Source organism: Leptonychotes weddellii, chromosome 1 (genome assembly GCF_054177405.1).
Source record: "Leptonychotes weddellii isolate Sample4059 chromosome 1, ASM5417740v2, whole genome shotgun sequence".
In the NCBI taxonomy this organism is placed as follows: domain Eukaryota; kingdom Metazoa; phylum Chordata; class Mammalia; order Carnivora; family Phocidae; genus Leptonychotes; species Leptonychotes weddellii.
The window spans coordinates 112,746,670-112,765,768 of NC_138369.1; the positions used below are offsets into that span (position 1 = coordinate 112,746,670).

Below are 19,099 nucleotides of genomic sequence, written 5' to 3' on the forward strand. Positions count from 1 at the left end.
GAGAATAGACATGCTATATGTCATGAAGGCTAACTCAGAGCAAAAAAAGTTTATTCTACAATAGAACATTGGAGGAGTAAATGCAATTAAAATGTAAACAAGAAATTGTAAACAAGAAATAGCATCCCTCTCTCTTTACTTGACTAGTAAATAGTCTATACAAACTACATAGATATCAAAGGTTTCATATATGTACACAGCCAACATAATATCAAAATATATTTTATTCTGGACCTCTTTCAGATCTGATTCAAATTACAGTTGTCAAAGCAATACAATGCAAAGGGAAACCGCAACAACAACAACAACAACAAAAATGTGCCTAGAAAGGATAAAAGGGTCATTGGGGACAAATCATTGTGATGTGGAACCAAAGTACATCGTGAGTGTAATTAACATGGTCCAGGACAGCAGAGAACATCTGGATCAGTCTTCCTTACACAAGAATCATGAAAACTGAACAAGAACGTTCTTTAACACGTACAAAAAACTGTCATGGGCTGGTTTACACTTTTACAACAGTTTTAAGTTAACTGGATAACTAAAGAAATGATGCAGACATTTTAATCCAGTGCTATAGGTAGGCTCACAGAATTAGACCCAAAGGATTTGCCAAAATCAAAATGAGAACATCATAGCTACAATGTCAAAGTCAGGAAAGGAGAAAATTGCTTCTGTATTTAGGGGTCACAGAGCCACAAAATGCAGTCTGTGTTTGCTTTTAATGAGATGGCTAAGTACATCGGACTTAGATACAACATGCAGAATGTTTTCTTGAACTTATGCAGAAACTCCAAAGAAAACATCGTAAAACAGTTTACTAGGAAAGAAAAAGATGCCCTAGTTATTCACCCTGCTTCAACACTGTCAACGTAAAGGCAGAAATAAAAGAATGCTATTAATACTTGAGAACTGATATAAGACATCAAATTTCTAAATCAGTGTATTAAAAAAGTGAACACTTCCTCTTTTTTCTCTCTCTTCTACATTTAACTAGAATCATGTTAAAAAAAATTGATATTTAATGTGATACTTCAGAGCTACTACTGGAAGGAGTTAATTCGTAACTTCCCTACCACCCTCCTTCCATCCCTGCTGATTCAGAAGGAAAAACAAAAACAAACAAACAAAAAAACCAACCAGGGTCTCTTGTAGATTTGCTGCTATTCCCCAAAATGTTGGCATTTGCTGCCATGCCACAATGTTGGTCCACTGAAATAGAATTTCTGTGGAAACAGTCAACAGTAATTCACCAAACGCAAGCACCACCCTTAGCATGTGAGAGTAAATGCAGGTTCTATAGAAATGTACAATGTGCTTAAGATGATGAAAACGGTTTTGAAGAGAGTAAACAGCACTGCATTTGAGACTTATTTTTCTGCTTACCTAGTATAATTTAACATTTTTGCTCACATAAGGACAGTCATTTGTGATTCCTTTAAATAGCAAAAATGCATACTCCTCTTCAGGCCTCTATGCAATAATAGTTTACATTACTCTTAACAAAATCATTCTACATAAACAGATAGCTCCTTAAAAATAGTACTCTCTCATTAAATCTAATTTGACAGAAAGAAGTCTAAGGAAAAAAGGAGTGCTTTATAAGTGAAAAAGTACAAATCTTTGGCCTTTCTCTTGACATTTTTATATGTCAAAAAGCAAAAAACCTTCATGTAATTCAATCTAGTAATTACTTTTTGCACCATAATTTGTTTTTTACACCACAAAAGGAGGCACTTTCAGTATCTGTAAAAGGTGTTTAATCCTAAAACATACTTACCTAGAGAATTATTAATTAAAACAGAATTCAATATACTCTAAAATCTATTAGGAAATTAAAAGTCACCACTTCTAAAAGTCGTTTGAAAGTCAATGATGGTACCTGATCAGTGATAGAAATGGGGATTGGAACAGATACAAGAATGTATGGGATTTCCTACATGGAGAAGAAAAGAGGCTATTCCTGGATGAGGTGTAAGAGCAACAGCTGCTCTTTCCTTATTCTACCTTAATCAGTGAGTACTCTGTTCATGCAAGTTTTCCTTTCTGTTTTTCCTTGTAAGTTTCGTACAGTGGCTTATACAACGATACACAATGAACACCACGGAAAATCCACTGCAATCAGTTGATCTTCAGGAGTAAGCACTCAGAAAAAAAAGGAAGGAAAAACGAGCCGAGAACCTCAAATACAGAATTATGCAGGCCGTGAAACGTGGTCTCTTACAGTCAAGCTGCTGCTCACATCAGAGGCAGTCTTACTGTCGTCCGTGGGGGCAGCATCGTGGCACATCAGCAGGCAGTGATGACGTCAAGGACAGCAGCAAAAACAGGCAACTGCATGCGCACAAAGAACCCAAGCCCACAGAATGGGTACCCTCCCGGGAAGGTTTGTACTTAAGAGACCCAAGACTTCAGGATAATAAAGCTCTGTGTTTATAATCTCTTATATGTCCTATTGTGGCTACTATGCTTACGTAAAATAGCTAAAGATTAAAAAAAACAACAACAACAAAAGAAAGGAAGGAAGGAAGGAAGAAAAGGTGACAATACCATCAAAGTGTAGCTGTCTGCTCTGGTAGCTATACTGCAGAACTTCTGGACTACCTCTTAATCAGCTGTGGGGGCGAGTCAGTAACTGTATGCAAACGAATAAACTGTCCGTATCAAAATACAAAAGTACTATCAGTAATCACCTCTGACTTTCAGATTTAAATTCAGTGCAATTGACAGATGCATCACTAAAGGAAAATGCAGCTTAAACCTACTCAAAACATTTGTGTCTATTCCTGGGAGCACATTTAAAAATTATTGCACAGATTTTTAAATTTTTATTTATTTTTTTTTTTTTAAACAACAACAGAGGTCAACCACAGATGTGGACCTCTAGCAATAAAAGCAGGATTTCAAGTGCCAGATACTCAGCATGTTAGGTTTCCTACGTAAGTCACAGGGTAATAGTTCTAAATATCTATAATGTGATCCCAAACCCCAAAACCAGCTGGCACAAAACCATCATGAATGACTGCCTCTCTGCATGGAAGTCTTAAAAAAGATTATTACAGTATCATAGTCCCCACTAACAATAACTGGGGTACATAGAACAATGTATTGTGAAAGTAAGTGTATTTATTCTCTTTACCAATAGCAAATGCTATCCTACCTTAGTAAAACCAAGACTTGCTTCAATCAATGCTGTTTTGTAATGTAGCAAAACAACAAATGCTGAAAATCAAAGCTGCGTTACTTGGGTTAAATCGCTTTCTACTTCCACTTAGAACACAGGTTAAAATTTTAGTAGTAAAGGTCTCAAAACAATTAGTGACGGAAATAGTGTTATAAATTTGCTAAGCTTAATAATAAGCAACTCCTTAATTAAAATCTTTGAGATATAAATTTGACTATTCTCTTCAAAATGGACACTTGTGGATACTTACATTAATCATGACAAACCCCATTAGTCACACGTACAAACACAGCCCCATGCCATCATTTGCAAATTCTGTGTATTTTAGCTTCTAGTTGCATGAACACAAGAAGAGGTTTGCTCTGATACCTATATCTTTCAGAAAATACTTGATATTATAAACAGAGTAAAACATGATATAGTAGTGATTACTGAGAAAAAAAAAATAGCAGCTTAAATCTATCCGTATTTGAAAAAAATGTAGTCACAAGTACCACGAACGCAGAATAAGAGCAGCAGGGAGCTTAGTGCAATTATACTTTTTTTTTTTTTTTAAATTCTGAATCACTGCTATTTAAAAACACCTTGAAGCAAGTCTTTTGTTTTAAAGATTGTTTTTAAACTAAGGTAGCAAACATTGTGCCATGTAATGGCAGTGTTATATGCCGTTATCTTGCTTTGTATAAAGAAAAACAACATGAGAGATTTTTAATACTGGAGTTTGGTTACATTACATATTTAAGCTTCTACACAGAATGATGGACACTTTGAGAAGCTAATCCTTATCCAGAAACATTTTAATCTCTTAAAAAACAAAGCAAAACAAATAAACAAACAACAACAAAAAAAACCCCAAACCTACTTTGCTCCTTTTCACAATAGTGCACATTTTAACCATAATTTAGTTATGGCTACAAAACATCAGAAGATTTTTTTTTTTTATGCATCTTCTCTATGGTATTAAAAAAAAAAAATTGTGCCCTTCTAGTCTTTAATTGGCAGAAATATGTCCCAAAAAAGAAACTACTGCATTTAAGCCACATCACCAAAAAAAGAAAAACAAAAACAAAAAAACAAAACAAACAAAAAAAAACAGAGCATAATATCCTTTTACTGATGTGTCTTACAGATTGACATGACCAAAAGCCATATGGTTTTTATTCAATTTCCAATTCCCCCTTCCACAACATGCACCAACTGAATATATGCTCTGGGAGCCATAAAATGTACCAAACATCTATCTCTTCAAAAGAATGCATTAAAATATTTTTAAGAATTTTTTGTTTAAAAGGTGAAAAAAATATAAACAAGAAACTGATTCACTCCCTTACTTCATGCATCCATAAACTAAACCAAAAACAAAGTTTAAAAGCAAGAACAAACTACTGCTGCGAGTTTTTGTAAGTCCATTTTCTCTGTACATACAAACTGCTCAACTACCGAAGGGAAAAAAGAATCTAATCCATGGTGTCTTCTGATTCAAAGGGGAGAAACAAGGCTGTCATTAGTATCCAAAAACTGGTACACATATGGGCTGCTCTTATAACGCATATTTCTTTCTCTCTTCTGTTTTTCATATCCAAAACTTCTAAATGCTATTTTAGGGGCACAGCAGATTAGATTCCAGCACTTGGTGAACAGAATTCACAGGCTGTGACAAAATTCTGTCATCTTCAGGGTGCAATTTTGTTTATATACACTGTATGTATATATTTCTTTTAGATTTGGCTGTAGTGGACTGGCCATGGTTCAAGTGGGACTATAGCAGTACATGGGTCAGGGACAGTCATTTTGGCTATGTACACATTCATAGTCGGTCCATGGCTTCCAACTAGTAGCGCTATTTCCGAAGGTCTAATACACAAACCTGTAAGAAATTAAAATAATCAACCAGTGTGTTAAGAATTTCATTGTACATTTTTAGCTTAACGTTTCTATAGTACAGTTTGAAATCTATTTTTACTTTCTAGTTCACAAAACTGGTAAAGCAACAATGATCATGGCACTGGGCACTTAACCAAGAGAAATCAGACAAATCGTCTAAGAGATGGAGGAAACCACTATGGGCTAACACTATAAAGAACCATGGCTAAAATTTTGAAGATCTACTCTGTTAATTAAAAAATAGAAAAAAATATGCTCAACATAGACCATTTCCTAGCTTTTGGGCCTAAATGAAAGCGACCTCAGATTATATTAAGCTACAGCTTCAGAAAACAGCTAATGGCTAACACCCTCTCCATTTCCCCTTTGCCTTCAGAGCTTTGGAAGCCAAAACGAGGATTTCTATAAAGAGTTGGCCAACCTCATCCTGAAAGTCTCTCAGTATCACACATTCCTCAATGCAGGACTCAACTGCCTCTACTCCCCCTGCCCTGGGCCACCAACACTCTTCTGCAAGGAAGACAAGGTAGAAATAGGCATTAAAAATGCAAACCTCTCTCCAGCGTGGTATTGTTCTACGCTCAATTTCATTAACAAAGGTTTACATTAAAAAGAACCATTTCTTGGTTATGAAGATACTCTTTTGGCAAACACAGCCTATATTTTGTTTACATTATTTCAATGAAATAAACATGAAAAATATACAACCTCCAGTAAAAAAGATCAATGCCATAATACGTATTTTGAAAAGAAGACTTTTGTAGTCGCAACCACAATAAGCCACATTTATTTACTACGCTTACACACCCACCCCCTTGGAAACACTTCATTCTACTTACTGAACCATCTGACGCACTGGCTCCAACTTTGTCTCCTGCTGCATTCCAGCAAACTTCAAAAATTCCACCTGTTCCCCTATAGCTGTGAACTAGAGCACCTGTCTAAAAATGAAAACACAGATTCTTAAAAATGGGAACATATATTATTAGAAATCCAAATTATTGAGGTAAAATATTATATGGCATTATTTCTAGCAATCAGAGATGGAATTTAGCTTTGACTCCAAAACAAATTACAAGTTTTCAAACACTAGAAATGCGATGATGATCCTTCTATAAAATGATAAATAACACTTGCCTGATCTCAACAGATCACACACACACACACACACTCAGTTTCTCCAGTATTGATAATCATTCTTAGCTATCTTTGGCCTCTTTGATACAGTTAACAATGGAGTCAAACATTCAATGTATGACTTGAAATAAATTTTTGTTGTTGTTGTTGAAGGGTGCATGAGTTTGGCTAACATGTAGAGAGACAAAATGAAGTCAGAATTTCTTTGATAAAATATCCTAAAGAGAAAGTACAATAAACTAGTAAAGACAATTCCAGTGTAAGTCTGTTAGTTACTCTATATTTACTGAGAAGCCCCTAAACTAGAGGAGATTAAAAAAAAAAAAAAAGGAAACCAAAATTATTCAGCTACCCACTGAATAATTAAAACTCAGTTAAAAAACATATTCTCCTAGGAAACCAGTCATTAAACAGGGCAAAGATCAGAGGCTCTGCGGTGAGAAACTGGAAAACAATGAAAAATATGCTTCTGGTTTTCTGCCCTGACAGGGCGGAGAAGTTATCTCTCAGCTTTATGATAACCTAAAAAGGTCAAACTAGAGGTAGCAGATCTACCTAAAAACATGGCAGCAAGACATGTACATTGTAAATACCTCCTCGGACAGCCAATCCTAATTTACTTACTAAGCCAGAACTCTCTTTGCCCTTGCTTTCCTCTTCAAAGTCATTCGGCTAATACTGCAGAAACCATAGGTGCACTGCTACAGCTGATCACATCAGAAAGGTTCAACTGTTTTCTTCCCCCCACCTAAAGTTTCTTACAATTTAAAACATTAATGAAGTGTGAGTATAGTGGGTTGTGAGTGTATTTCCATGGTTAATTAGGAGAAAGGAGTGGCACCAACAAAATCTAAAATCTGTTGATGTACAGGAAAGTAAAAATCTACAGGACAGTAAGCTCTGGGGTTTAAAAAAACCAACTTTCTTTCCAAAGCACTTACCAATTTCTAAGCTCAAATTAGGCTATAATTGAACCAAAATAGCATGGTCAACAAGCTAGAGCTATAACACTAACAAAAATCAGTGGATTAACAGCAGTACTCAAATCTGTATATATATGTTCAGACCAGACTTCAACAACTGACCTGTGAAATGCTTAGGTAACATATCATATGGATGATAATCCAAATGAGGAAAGAAAAAACTAGATTTATATATGACAAAAAGGCAATGACTGCACTAAAAACTCACTAGATGCATCTTACGATTTTCAAACTTAAAAAAGTAAAATGGTATTTTTTGATAACACAATAGTGATACATCTAAATAGCATGGATAGTTGCTCAAATGCCCCTAAGAGCCTACCAGTATCCTCCATTAGAATCCTACATTTCTATACCCAAACGGAGTTAAATAAGTGACTGAAAATGTATACAACAGGCAGATTATCTATAGATTATATTTAGAAAGTCTCTGCTATTCAATCATAACAAAAAGATTAAAGGGAAGTCAAGGGGAAACCTAAACTATTAAAACTAGTAAGAGAGCTCAGAGAGGTGGATGGATTCAGTTTCATTATGCCAAAATTTGTAATGTTCCAAACACAAGCAACAACCAGTAAGTAAAAGGGATGTATTTTTAAAAAGACGTCATTCATAGCTAACAATAATATCCATAAGGCACTTCAGAATAAATTAAGAAAAAAGATCTTCATAAAGAAATCATAAAACTTTAATGAAGGGAGAAAAAAGACTTAATGAGGGGGGATCTATAAAGTTAGTTATTAAAACTATGCTAATGATGCAGGTATATACAAATGTCTATCAATGCGGTACAAGAGAATCCATAAATAAACCACAATAAGAATGTGGTATATGAAAGAAGTGGCATTATGAGACAGCAAAGGGGTATATAGTGTTGAAACAACTGGCTATCCATTAGAAATATAAAATTAGACCTCTACCTCAGATTATACATATAAAAATCAATTCCAAGGGGGTTAAAAATATAAATTAAAAAATAAAACAGTGAGTATAAAAATGACAATGTTAAAACTTCTATTCACAAAAAATGTCAGGAAGAATGAAAGAGAAGTTAATAGTTACTTGTAGGGGATCAAGAAGAAAATGGGAGCTCTAAGACTTCCCATTGGATACCTTTTCAGTGTTTAGAGGGGACCATTTGAATGATACTTGAAAATGATGCTTTATGCAGAACAGTCTGACCAACTATGATGATCAGCTGCACAAAAAGAAAGAGCTCACAGTAACTGATTATGGGTGTACTACGACCACCTAAGACGTGATCACTGATGGGGCGGGGGAGTCAAGCGACTGCTACTAAAAAAACAGTACGTGGAGCATAAACACTAAAAAGGTTGAGAAGATGAAACAAATTACAGCAACTGGCTGTTTTCTCCATTTTTAGGAAAGGATCTCTCTATACTACTGTCCCTACAAAGGTAGTATAGTTTTAAGTTTATTCCTGATAAATCACTGTGTTCAGCCATAAAATCTTGTCCTTTAGTACATTTTATTAATTGCTCATATATAGCTCCTTCAAAAACAAGTCTTTCAGAAAATAAAGAAACTACATCATTTATCTAAACATGCATCTTAAACTCTCACATTTTAGGTCAGCCAACTTGAAAAAAAAATAAGACAAGAATCTAAATTTATTTGTAAATTCTGGCCTACATTAGGAAAATATTAACTTCAACTGGCTTCAGTCTTTGTAAATTAAAAAAAAGTACTCATTTAAAAACTAAGGATTGAACTAATGTCATAAAGGAATGACAACCAAAAGAGAAAAGAGAATTTATATAGGCAAGTGCTTCTCAGTAACTATTAAAGCAGGTGATGATTTAAATAACTGAGACATACCTGTGTGTTCCAGATGTGCACACATTTATCAAAAGAACCACTTGCCAGGTACCTGCCATCAGGACTGAAAGCCACACTGTACACAGGCTCTTGGTGTTTTGTCAAAGTATGGATGCAAATTCCTCGGTCTACGTCCCATAATCTAACAGTAGAATCGAAGGATGCACTGACAAAGGAGGCAACAAAATTGACTTTATAAGTAATGAAATACTCCCATGCCCCACCCCCAATCTATAATGTCCAGCCATTTCTAGTAGCTAGCCACAAATTCCTTATGAGACACAGATTGGGCTGTTAGGAAGCAAGTGTTCTGGAAGCAAAGCTATATAGGAGAAAAGGAACTTTAAGGGCATCTCCGAGTCCCTGAATTGAAAAAACAAAATGAGCTAAATTCACTGTATTCCTTTGCTCTTTAAATAATTCTTTTATATTGACTGATCCATGGTTCTGAACAATGTATTGACTATATTTTTATTTTTTTTAATGCTGAAAAAACTTTATTGCACTATGCCTCAATTACTTGAGTTTTAATCAATATCTGATATCATCAGTAAATATTTGATAACTCCAGATATAAAAATCCATTATGGCCTGAAATAAGAATAAACTCCAAGTTTAAATGTTCCCATCAAAAAAACAATCTTTGCAGGATACATTCCCATTTCATGGAATCTTTCCTAACTCTGTCGTTATTTATTAGAAGCTTTTTGTGTGGAAGACTCATAAAAGGAAGAGTGAAACATAAATATTACCTTGCTAACATAAGGTTGGCATTTGGATTATTTGTCCCTGGCCCTGTTGGACTCCATTTGATAGTATAAATTTCTTTATTATGTGCTTGCAAATCATGGACACAATTGTCTTGTTTCATACTCCATATCTGAGCAAAAAAGAAAAACATATGTAATTATATTTTCCCATACAAAGGATACATTTAAAAATACTACTGGGCCAATCTAAAATATCAGCAGTATAACCAGAACAATGATTACAGATCAACGGAATATTTGCAAAGAAATTAAAATGTAGAATATATTTATCTTTTAAAAATGACAAATTAGCTTGAAGTCCTTTCCAAATGTTCACTATTCTGAGGCTTCAAGATTGAATTAGCTGTAGTTCTAAGATTAACTCTGAGAGCTTCAGATGGTACAAACTTCAATATTAGTAAATCCCCCGGGTAATGATCCTAAAATGTTTAAGGCATTAGTTTTAACACTGTCCCTTAAATAAAAGATGTAGATTACAAATTCTTCTTAGGATTTAGAATCAGAAAATATTTTGTAACAGAGAAGGGCAAATAGATAAGCAACGTGCAAATAATATATTCCTGTATGACACTAAAACACAGGCAACAAAAACAAAACCAAAAAGCCAAATGGGACTATATAAAATTAAAAAGCCTCTGTACAGCAAAGGGAACAATAAAGAGACAAATGACAGAATGGGAGAAAAAATATGCAAACCATGTATCTATAAATAAAAGGTTAATTTTGAAAATATATGAGGAACTCCTACAACTCAATAGCAAAACCCCTAATAATCCAATTTAAAAATGGGCAAATGACTTGAACAGACCCTTCTTCTAAGAAGATATACAAATGGCCAACGGGTATATGAAAAGATGCTCAATGTCACTAGCCATAAGGTAAATGCAAATAAAAACTACAGATATCATTTCACATCTATTAGGATTTTATTATAAAATAAAAAAGACAATAAATGTTCACAAGGACGTGGAGAAATTAGACCACTTGTAGTACACTGTTGGTGGGAATGCAAAATGATAGGTGCTATGAAAAACAGTAGGGAGGATATTCAAAAAAATAAAAACAGAACTTTCATATTATCCAGCAATCCCACCTCTGCGTATTTATCCAAAAGAACTGAAATCAGGGTCTTAAAAATGTATTTGCACTCCCTGTTCATTGCAGCATTAGTCACAAAAGTTAAGATATGGAAACAACCCAAGTGTCCATCAATGGATGAATGGATAAAGAAAATGTGGTATTATATACAATGGAGTATTAATCATTCAGCCTTAAAAAAAAGGAATTCCTGAACTTAAGGACAAATACTGCATGGTTCCATTTATATGCGGTATCTAGAAGAGTCAAATTCACAGAAGCCAAGAAAAGAATGGTAGCTGCCAGAGGCTGAGGGGAAGAGCAGAGGGGGACCAGCTAAACAACAAATTTCATCTCTACAAATCTACAATACTGTGCCCATAGATAACAATACTGTGCCGTACACTTAAAAGCCTGATTAAAAAGATCTCATGTTAAGTTTTGTTACCATAATAAAAGTTTAGAAAATGACTCATACAGAACCATGAAAAATAACAAAGCAATAAGGTTAAAATGATGAGTAGAGAATAATTAGCCTTGCTTGAGTTGAAAACCTATGTGTACAGAGGTAAAGAAACCTACACTGAGAGTACTTCTGGCAAAATCATTCAATAAAGACATGGGAGTAAATCTTGCCAAACACAAACACACATAAAAACCCAACTGCCAACAACAACAAAAAGAGCTCACAAAAATTAGGTGTGTTTCACATGTCTGCAATGTACCTAATAAGAGAGAATGAAGCAAACCCATAATGTTTTTGGATCCTAGACATTTATAATTCCATGTAAATAAGCCCCCAAAATATGTTTCAAAATTTATTTCATTTGACCTTTCAATAGCATTGCCACTGTTAACCACTCCTATCCATCACCCTCCCTTGAAACATTCTTCTCTGAACACTCTCCCTCCCTTTGGGTCATTCCTCCTCAGTTTCCTTTTGGAAGCTTGTTCCTCTTGAGCTGGTAATTATTGGGAGTTAAGTTCTTAAGACTTTCTATTTCTAAGGTTCCCCTCATTCCTTACTCTGTCCTTTCTCCCTACACAACTTCATCCAAGTCTGTGGCTCTGAATGACCATCCACCTGCAGAGAAGTCCCAAATGTTTATGCCAAGGGTAGAGTTCTTCTTGGAGCACCAGGCCCACCCAGCACCTCCACCTGCCTGGCTCAAATCACTGTTCAGGTTTTGCATGATCTTCTGACTCCTGTTCCTTGTTCTCAGAATTTGGCTCCACTACACAATATCGACCCATCTCGTTTCTCCTTTAAAACTCTGACCTTTCATTATTGTTAGGACAAAAAGCTAACACTTTCTAATCCAAACTTCTCTAACTGCTCAGTAGACTCCCCAGCCACTGGCCTTTCAACTCCACATACGTGCCATTCTCTGTTCCACAAGGCTTTCATTTTATGACTGCAATGCACGTGCATGCAAAGTAAACTCAGACAAAAGCATTAAGAAAAGCCTTTTTACTAGCAATGTCTGCAAGGGAGCCCAGGCTTGAGAAAACTGAATGACTAAAAACCCAGCAGGTATTTAAGGGAAAAACCTCACCAGGTTACCAAGATTACATTTAGTCTGTTCACAGGAGGAAAAGCAGTTTTCCCTCATGATTCCTGCATCTTAAGGGTCACCACATCCGCAGTCGTGGGCATTGCAGAGTCAAGGATAAAATTATTTTCAGGAGAGTTACTATGTTGCAGGAAAGGACTCAAAGCTTCATTAATAGTGGAGATTTGTATTAGGTTGTTCTTTACCTCAAAATGCTTTTTTTCTCTAAATGTGATGTGCACAGGTGCAAGGTGTTAGCTTTGCTTTTAGTCACACTGACAAGAAAAACATAAACCCATGTCGAGCTGCTGATGCTGGGATGTCAGCAAGGCTCACTCACCAACTAAGCATTCTCTGCTATAAGATCAGCTTCCCAGCAAGGATGATATACATTCACACCACAAAATCAAATTTATACAATTCACAGAATTTCAGCAAAATCCACGAATGCTACAAAGATCTGTTACTTATTAGTCAAATTTTTACATGTGCAAATAAACTTTAATTGCACCAGTATATGACCTTCTAGAAGTGAAGACAAGTTAAGACAGCAGGTTTCTTAGCACCACAATTCCTATCAAACACTCTTTTAAGTAGAATTTATTTGCTGTATTTAAACACTTGAAATACTTTACAAAATAAAATATAAAAAACAATGATTCACTATTAAAAAGTAGAGTTAAATCCTGACCCAGGTTTAAGCATTCAAGGAACTATAAGAGACATTCTAAATGATCTAAAAATGGCCAGAGCAGCCATTCTTGGTGACACCTCCACTGCATGTCTCCCCACTATTCGAATTACCTTCAAAGTCATGTCATCAGAACAGGAGGCCAGAAGATTGCCAGTTGGGTCCCATTTGATAGCATTTACTTCATTCTAAAAATAACAGTAAATATTCACATTTTCATTTTATAGACTGGATTGCTCTTTGGATCTAAAACATACATACTTCCAAACCACTCTGTAGTATTACTTATTCATCATAACCACTTTAAAAGGAGGGGAAGGCTACTCACCGTGTGTCCCTGGAATGTTTTAATAGGTCTGTCTTGTCCTAGTTTACAGACATGAATGCACATATCTGTACTACAAGAAGCAAAGGTGTTGTTGCTCTGCCAATCAACATCCAGTGCTGGTGCTGAAAAGGAAAAAGGGCTAGGTTTGCATTCATTCCACATGTACTGAAAGCTAGGAGCTTTAGTTTTAAACCATGCTCGGACGTTAAGTGTGGTAACAGAAACTTAAGCATTTTACTTTATAATTTTTAGAATTTTTAAAAATGAAGGCATCTAAATATCACAAATATTAAATTTCCGTTCAGTTGTCTCTATGTGAGACACAGCCTAACAGAAAGTAACGCAGGTGACTAGGCTTCCCGAGAGCTTCCTCTATGAATGACTAGCACTGCATTCTTGGTATCGCATTTGTAAACCTTTAAAAGTGATGTTATACTTCCTTTTATTTCTAAAATTCTCTTGAGTGTTCAATGGACAAGGGAGCTTGGTTCTGCCACTCCCTAACCACTGGGCCCCAAGCAAGTCATTTAACCTCTCATGCTATTTTCCTCATCTAAAAAAAAGGGGATAAAACCTTTAAGCTTAATACACAAGGATACTGTGAAGATCAAGCAAGATGGTGCGTGTGAAAAGGACTTTGTAAATGACAAGTTAGACAAATGTTACGCTGAATAATTTCCAATCCACCTATCTGATAAGTGGAATATTGCAGATGATCGCAAATACATTTTCTTCTGATTCTTGTCAAATATCACTTAAAACCTACGTCACTGAATTTAAAACCTCAGACACCCAAAAGCTGGCTATTAATAGTTACTTTAGCTCTGGTATGACTGGAGAGTCTGTCTTTTCATCTCCCCCTGCCGCAAGGTGCAAAGGCTCTCTAATTAGTAATGCAGATTAACGCAGTGGCAGCAAGTAACTGGGTTAGGCAACAGAGCACACAGCACCGGATTTTGAGCAGTGTGGACGCGATGGCCCATTAGCCAAGGGTAGTTTTTGCGTTTCATTTGGCTGGGGGTGAGGATCAAAAGACAACACAGGATCAAAAGAAGACCTATGAATGTGAACATCATACAAAACTCAGATTTTAGTGTCCTTATAATAAAATTTCATTAAAACATAGACAAGTTCGTTCGGCCACGTATCATGGCTGCTTTGCACTACGAGGGCAGACCAAACTGGCTCCAACAGAGATCCTGCAGCTTATCAAGCCGAAAAATGGACGTTCTGGCCCTCTGCAGAACAAGGTTAGCATTCAGAGCAAACACTAAGAGACAAGGGGGAGACAAGAAGTTAAAGTGAAGCTGTATATTCCCATTATTAGAGATATAAAGCATTTAATGAAGGAGGTCAGAACTTGTGTGTATGGGAAAGAAAAAACAAACCACTTCCTCATTGTTATGTATCCATCATAGTAACTGGCTGTTTTCACACTGAGCATATTACAAATAGGTATTCTGAGCACCGTTAGACTGATAAGCCAAGCGAGCAGAGTGAAGAGCAGGCTGTATTCTACTACCTTCGTAGGCAACAGGCCTTCAGAGGTGTCTGCACGCTCCCTCCTTTGCAGACCCTCTTTACCTGTGCTCTGTGACGGATTCCCAGTTTCTGAGTGTTTTGGTGCTAAGGGCTCCCAGGGTAAACTTCTTCAGAGAATTGCCTTGTTCTGCTGCTGTCTCCAACACCGCCACCCACCCCCCCACCCCAGCCAAAAATGGCTAGTACCCAATGGCTGGTGGTATGTAGTTGGGTTTGGGGGAAAGAGGGAGAGATTCAAAAATCTAGCGTGTGGTTCAAGATGAGAAAAACTCCAACGTGTAATAAACACTCCAAAGCCCTGCCTGGATCAGGTTGAGGCTGGGCCCTCTTCTCCATCCTAATCCCTACAATTCCTCACTTGTTTCTCCTGAGAGTGTTTCCTTAATAAATCACGTCACTCAAATGCTTGGCTCCAGGTCTGCTTCTGGGAGTATCCAACTTAAATCAGCCAGTAAACAAAAGCACAGGCCAACTTTGATGAGCATTATGTATGAACTCTACTGCTGTGTGTACACATCGCATCATCTTAGATGCATGTCGATGACTGTCCTGTTCATTGTCTGCTTGTTCTCAGGGCCATTCCTTACCACACTCTGTCTTGCTATGCTCTACACACAGTGGGTGGACTCCTGCAAATTACATATCCCAGGTTCCTGTGCCTACTGGTTTCCAGATGGATTCATACAGTGGGAGACACTGTCGAGAGCCCAAGGTCAAGAGAAACAGAGAAGACAGGCAATTTTGCTCTCATCTCTCTTTTAAGGCTGGGTGTCTGGCAGTGGCAACAGTTACTCCAAGGTGCCTGTTCTTGCCAGGCAGTTCTTGTTTCTCCCCTTCTAATTCCCACTGGCAAGAGGGATCCTGCCTTCTCTATAGTCTTAGGTTTTCTGCAGTTCTTACACTCCGGGGTACCTGAGAGTCCTCTGGTTTTCATTCTTTCAACACCTCTGCAACTATTTCCTTGTACTAAGTTCCCCTTCTTGGACAACCTGGTTTAGATTCTGTTTTTGTGCCTGGAATCTGACTCAATACCTACTACACTTTCATTTTGACATTAAATACTATTACATAAGATATCATTCCAAAAATAATTTTAATAAAATGTTTCTTTGATAAATAAATGGTTCTAGTGTTAGGTGGTGGGGGAAAAAGCCTGAAAAATCTAATAAACTTAGAAAACAATTGAAAGTATAATAAAATGCTACAAAGAATGCCAAGAATCTGTCATGATGCATCAGGATGTTAATGTGATGCAGAGCTGTCTGCAAAACAGGAGATGGGAGGCTGAGAAAGTAAGAAATGGCATTCAAACAAATACACCATTAGGTTCAGAACAAAACAAAACCGTAGGACCAAGTAAAGCTAACTGGGGGAAGTTGGGGAATGCTGCAACATGAGTTGTATGATTTATGCTTTGTGATACACCTGGCTCATAAAATACAAGGGTTACAAAACTGGTGTAATCTAAGAATACCTGCGTCCTTACTTTTTGCTTACTCCTAAAATAAAAAGAGTCTAGGTGATGCAAATTCTTTAGGAAAGAAATACATCTCTATGGGCTGGCTCAGTTGGAAAAGTACAAGACTCTTGATCTTGGGGTTCTGAGTTCAAGCCCCAAGATGGGTGTAGAGATTACTTAATAAATAAACTTAAAAAAAAAAAAAGAAAAAGAAATACATCTCACAACAAAATGCACTTTTATGTAAGTGATATGTAAGAGGTGTGTTCGCTATTACTGATCTCATTTTATACACGATAAAAAAAGACTAAAAAAAGTTAATTTGCCTAGGGTAATTTAAAACCTCCATCCTTCATAATTTAAAAAGGTAACAAATGAACCGAACCTATGCAGTAAGGAGAGAAAGACATTTATTACTCATCTGCATTTTTTTGGAAACCACTTCACTGAAATATAAATCACATACTATAAAATTCATCCATTTAAAGTGTACACTTCAATGGGTTTGGACATATTTTATTATTAATTTTTAAATACTGTGGTCATATATAACATAAAATGTCATTTTATTAAGTGTACAATCAGTGGTATTAATTATGCAACCATCACTATTTTCACACTTTTTCATCACCCCCAATAGAAACTCTGCAGCCATTAAGCAATAACTCCCCATTTCCCCCTTCCCCCACTCCTGAGAACCTCTAATCTTTACTTTGTCTCTACGAATGTGCCTGTTCTAGATAGTTAATAAGTAAAATTATACTATTTGTCCCTTTGTGTGCTTTATTTCACTTAGCATAATGAATATAAGGTTCACTAAATGTTGCAGCATGTGTCAGAACTTCATTCCTCTTCATGGCTGGATAATAATCCACTGTACGTGTAGACCACATTTTGTTTATCCATTTGTCCATTGATGGACACTGGGCTGTTTCCCCCTTTTGGCCACTGTGGATAATGCTGCTATGAACACTGACAAGAATCTGTTCAAGTCCCTGCTTTCAAGTCTTTGGGATGTATACCTACGTGTAGAATTGCTGGATCATAATATGGTAATTCTATGGTTAGCTTTTTGAGGACCTGTCCTACTGTTTTTCCACAGTGAGTGACTGTACCATTTTACAAACCTACTAACGAAGTATAGGGCCTAATTTCTCCATATCCTCATGAACATTACTTCTTCTAGCCATACAAATGGGTATGAAATGGCCACTTATTGTAACTCATCTGTAATCATGATTTATGCTTTATGCAAGAGTGTATACGGGAGACAATTTAGCACAGCAATTAAAATATAGTAATTTAAAAAGCATGGTAGACTTCCATTTCTGGTCAAGATGGGAGTAGTAGGGACCAAATTTACCTCCTGCCGAAAAAAAAACAAGAAAACTTACAAAATATATGAGATAATAATTCAAGACAACAGACACCAGGTAATAAAAGACAGCGGTTCCTGAGAAAATGGGAACCAACCATCAATGTGACCTTTTACAACTGCCCAAGCTTACAATCTGGGGGGGGAAAAAGTCCAGGTCTTGGCATAGGGAAGAGGAATCTCTAGGCAGAGATCAATAAATTTCCTGAATGAAGAGACAAAGCTAAGAATCTAGGGAGACTAAGGCAGCTGGAATTTATAAGACAGATTACAGGAAAAGAGAGAGCTAGAGAGCCACGCACAAGGACATGTCACTTAGTAGTAATCAGAAGTAAATTTATAGCACTAAATATCCATATTAGAAAAGCAGAAAGGTCTCAAATCAGTGACCTCAACTTCCACATTAAGCAAATAGAAAACAAGAGCAAATTAGGTTGACACTGAAAGCATGACACATAAAAGAACAAATAAATAATTTATGGAACTCATCAACATTAATAACTCCTGATCTTCGAGGGATATTGTTGTTTTGTTTTGTTTTCTTTGAAATAGAGTTGACACAGAGGGATACTGTTAAAACAATGCAAAGACGAGCCAGAGACTATAAGACAGCATTTGTAAATACCTGATTAACTTGTATCCGGAATACATAAAGAACAGAAGAAAACAGTAAATTAAAGATCCAAAGATCTGATCCGATATTTCACCAAGTAAAATCTACAGCACGTGACAGGATGCTCTAACGTCACTGGTTATTAGGAAATGCAAATTAAACCACAATGGGATATTAATACCCACTTATTAGAGTGGCTCCAGTTAATGACACTGACCACTTATCAAGTGCTGGCAAGGACATGGAGGGACTAGAATATCCACTGTTGCTGAAAATGTCCATCAGTATGGAAAATGTAAGCTTTGGAAAAACAGCTCGGCAGTTTATTAACAAGTTAAACATATACCTCCCATGTAATCTAGCTATTCTATTCTTAGACATTTGCACGGGAGAAATGAAAGTGCAAGTCCACGCAAAGACTTATACATGAATATTGATAGCAGTTTTATTTATAATAGCCCCCCAAAATGGAAACAACCCAAATTTGCTTTAACAGGTGAATGGATAAACAAACTGTGGTGTATCCACATAATGAAATACTACTCAACAATTGAAGCAAATGCAAAATTATTTCTCAGAGTGAAAGAAGCCAGACCAAAAAAGTATGATTCCATTTACATAATGTAAACTAATTTCTGGTGTGGAAAGACCATGGGTGGCTGTC

The 19,099-nt window shown here is 36.3% G+C and overlaps 1 protein-coding gene across 4 annotated transcripts in view; it reads right to left on the bottom strand.

Moving 5' to 3' along the window:
• Nucleotides 1-206: 206 nt before the first annotated feature.
• TBL1XR1 (TBL1X/Y related 1) overlaps nucleotides 207-19,099 on the bottom strand; it is an 81,916-nt gene continuing 63,023 nt past the window's right edge. For all 4 annotated transcript variants that reach the window (XM_081829712.1, XM_081829707.1, XM_081829714.1 and 1 more), the window contains 6 exons: nucleotides 13,447-13,568; nucleotides 13,232-13,306; nucleotides 9,780-9,907; nucleotides 9,028-9,193; nucleotides 5,908-6,009; nucleotides 207-5,051 (listed from right to left, as the gene is read on the bottom strand). In XM_081829712.1, the coding sequence (XP_081685838.1) occupies nucleotides 5,025-5,051; nucleotides 5,908-6,009; nucleotides 9,028-9,193; nucleotides 9,780-9,907; nucleotides 13,232-13,306; nucleotides 13,447-13,568 (620 nt within the window). In that variant the 3' untranslated portion in view covers nucleotides 207-5,024. The remainder of the gene's footprint in view (nucleotides 5,052-5,907; nucleotides 6,010-9,027; nucleotides 9,194-9,779; nucleotides 9,908-13,231; nucleotides 13,307-13,446; nucleotides 13,569-19,099) is intronic.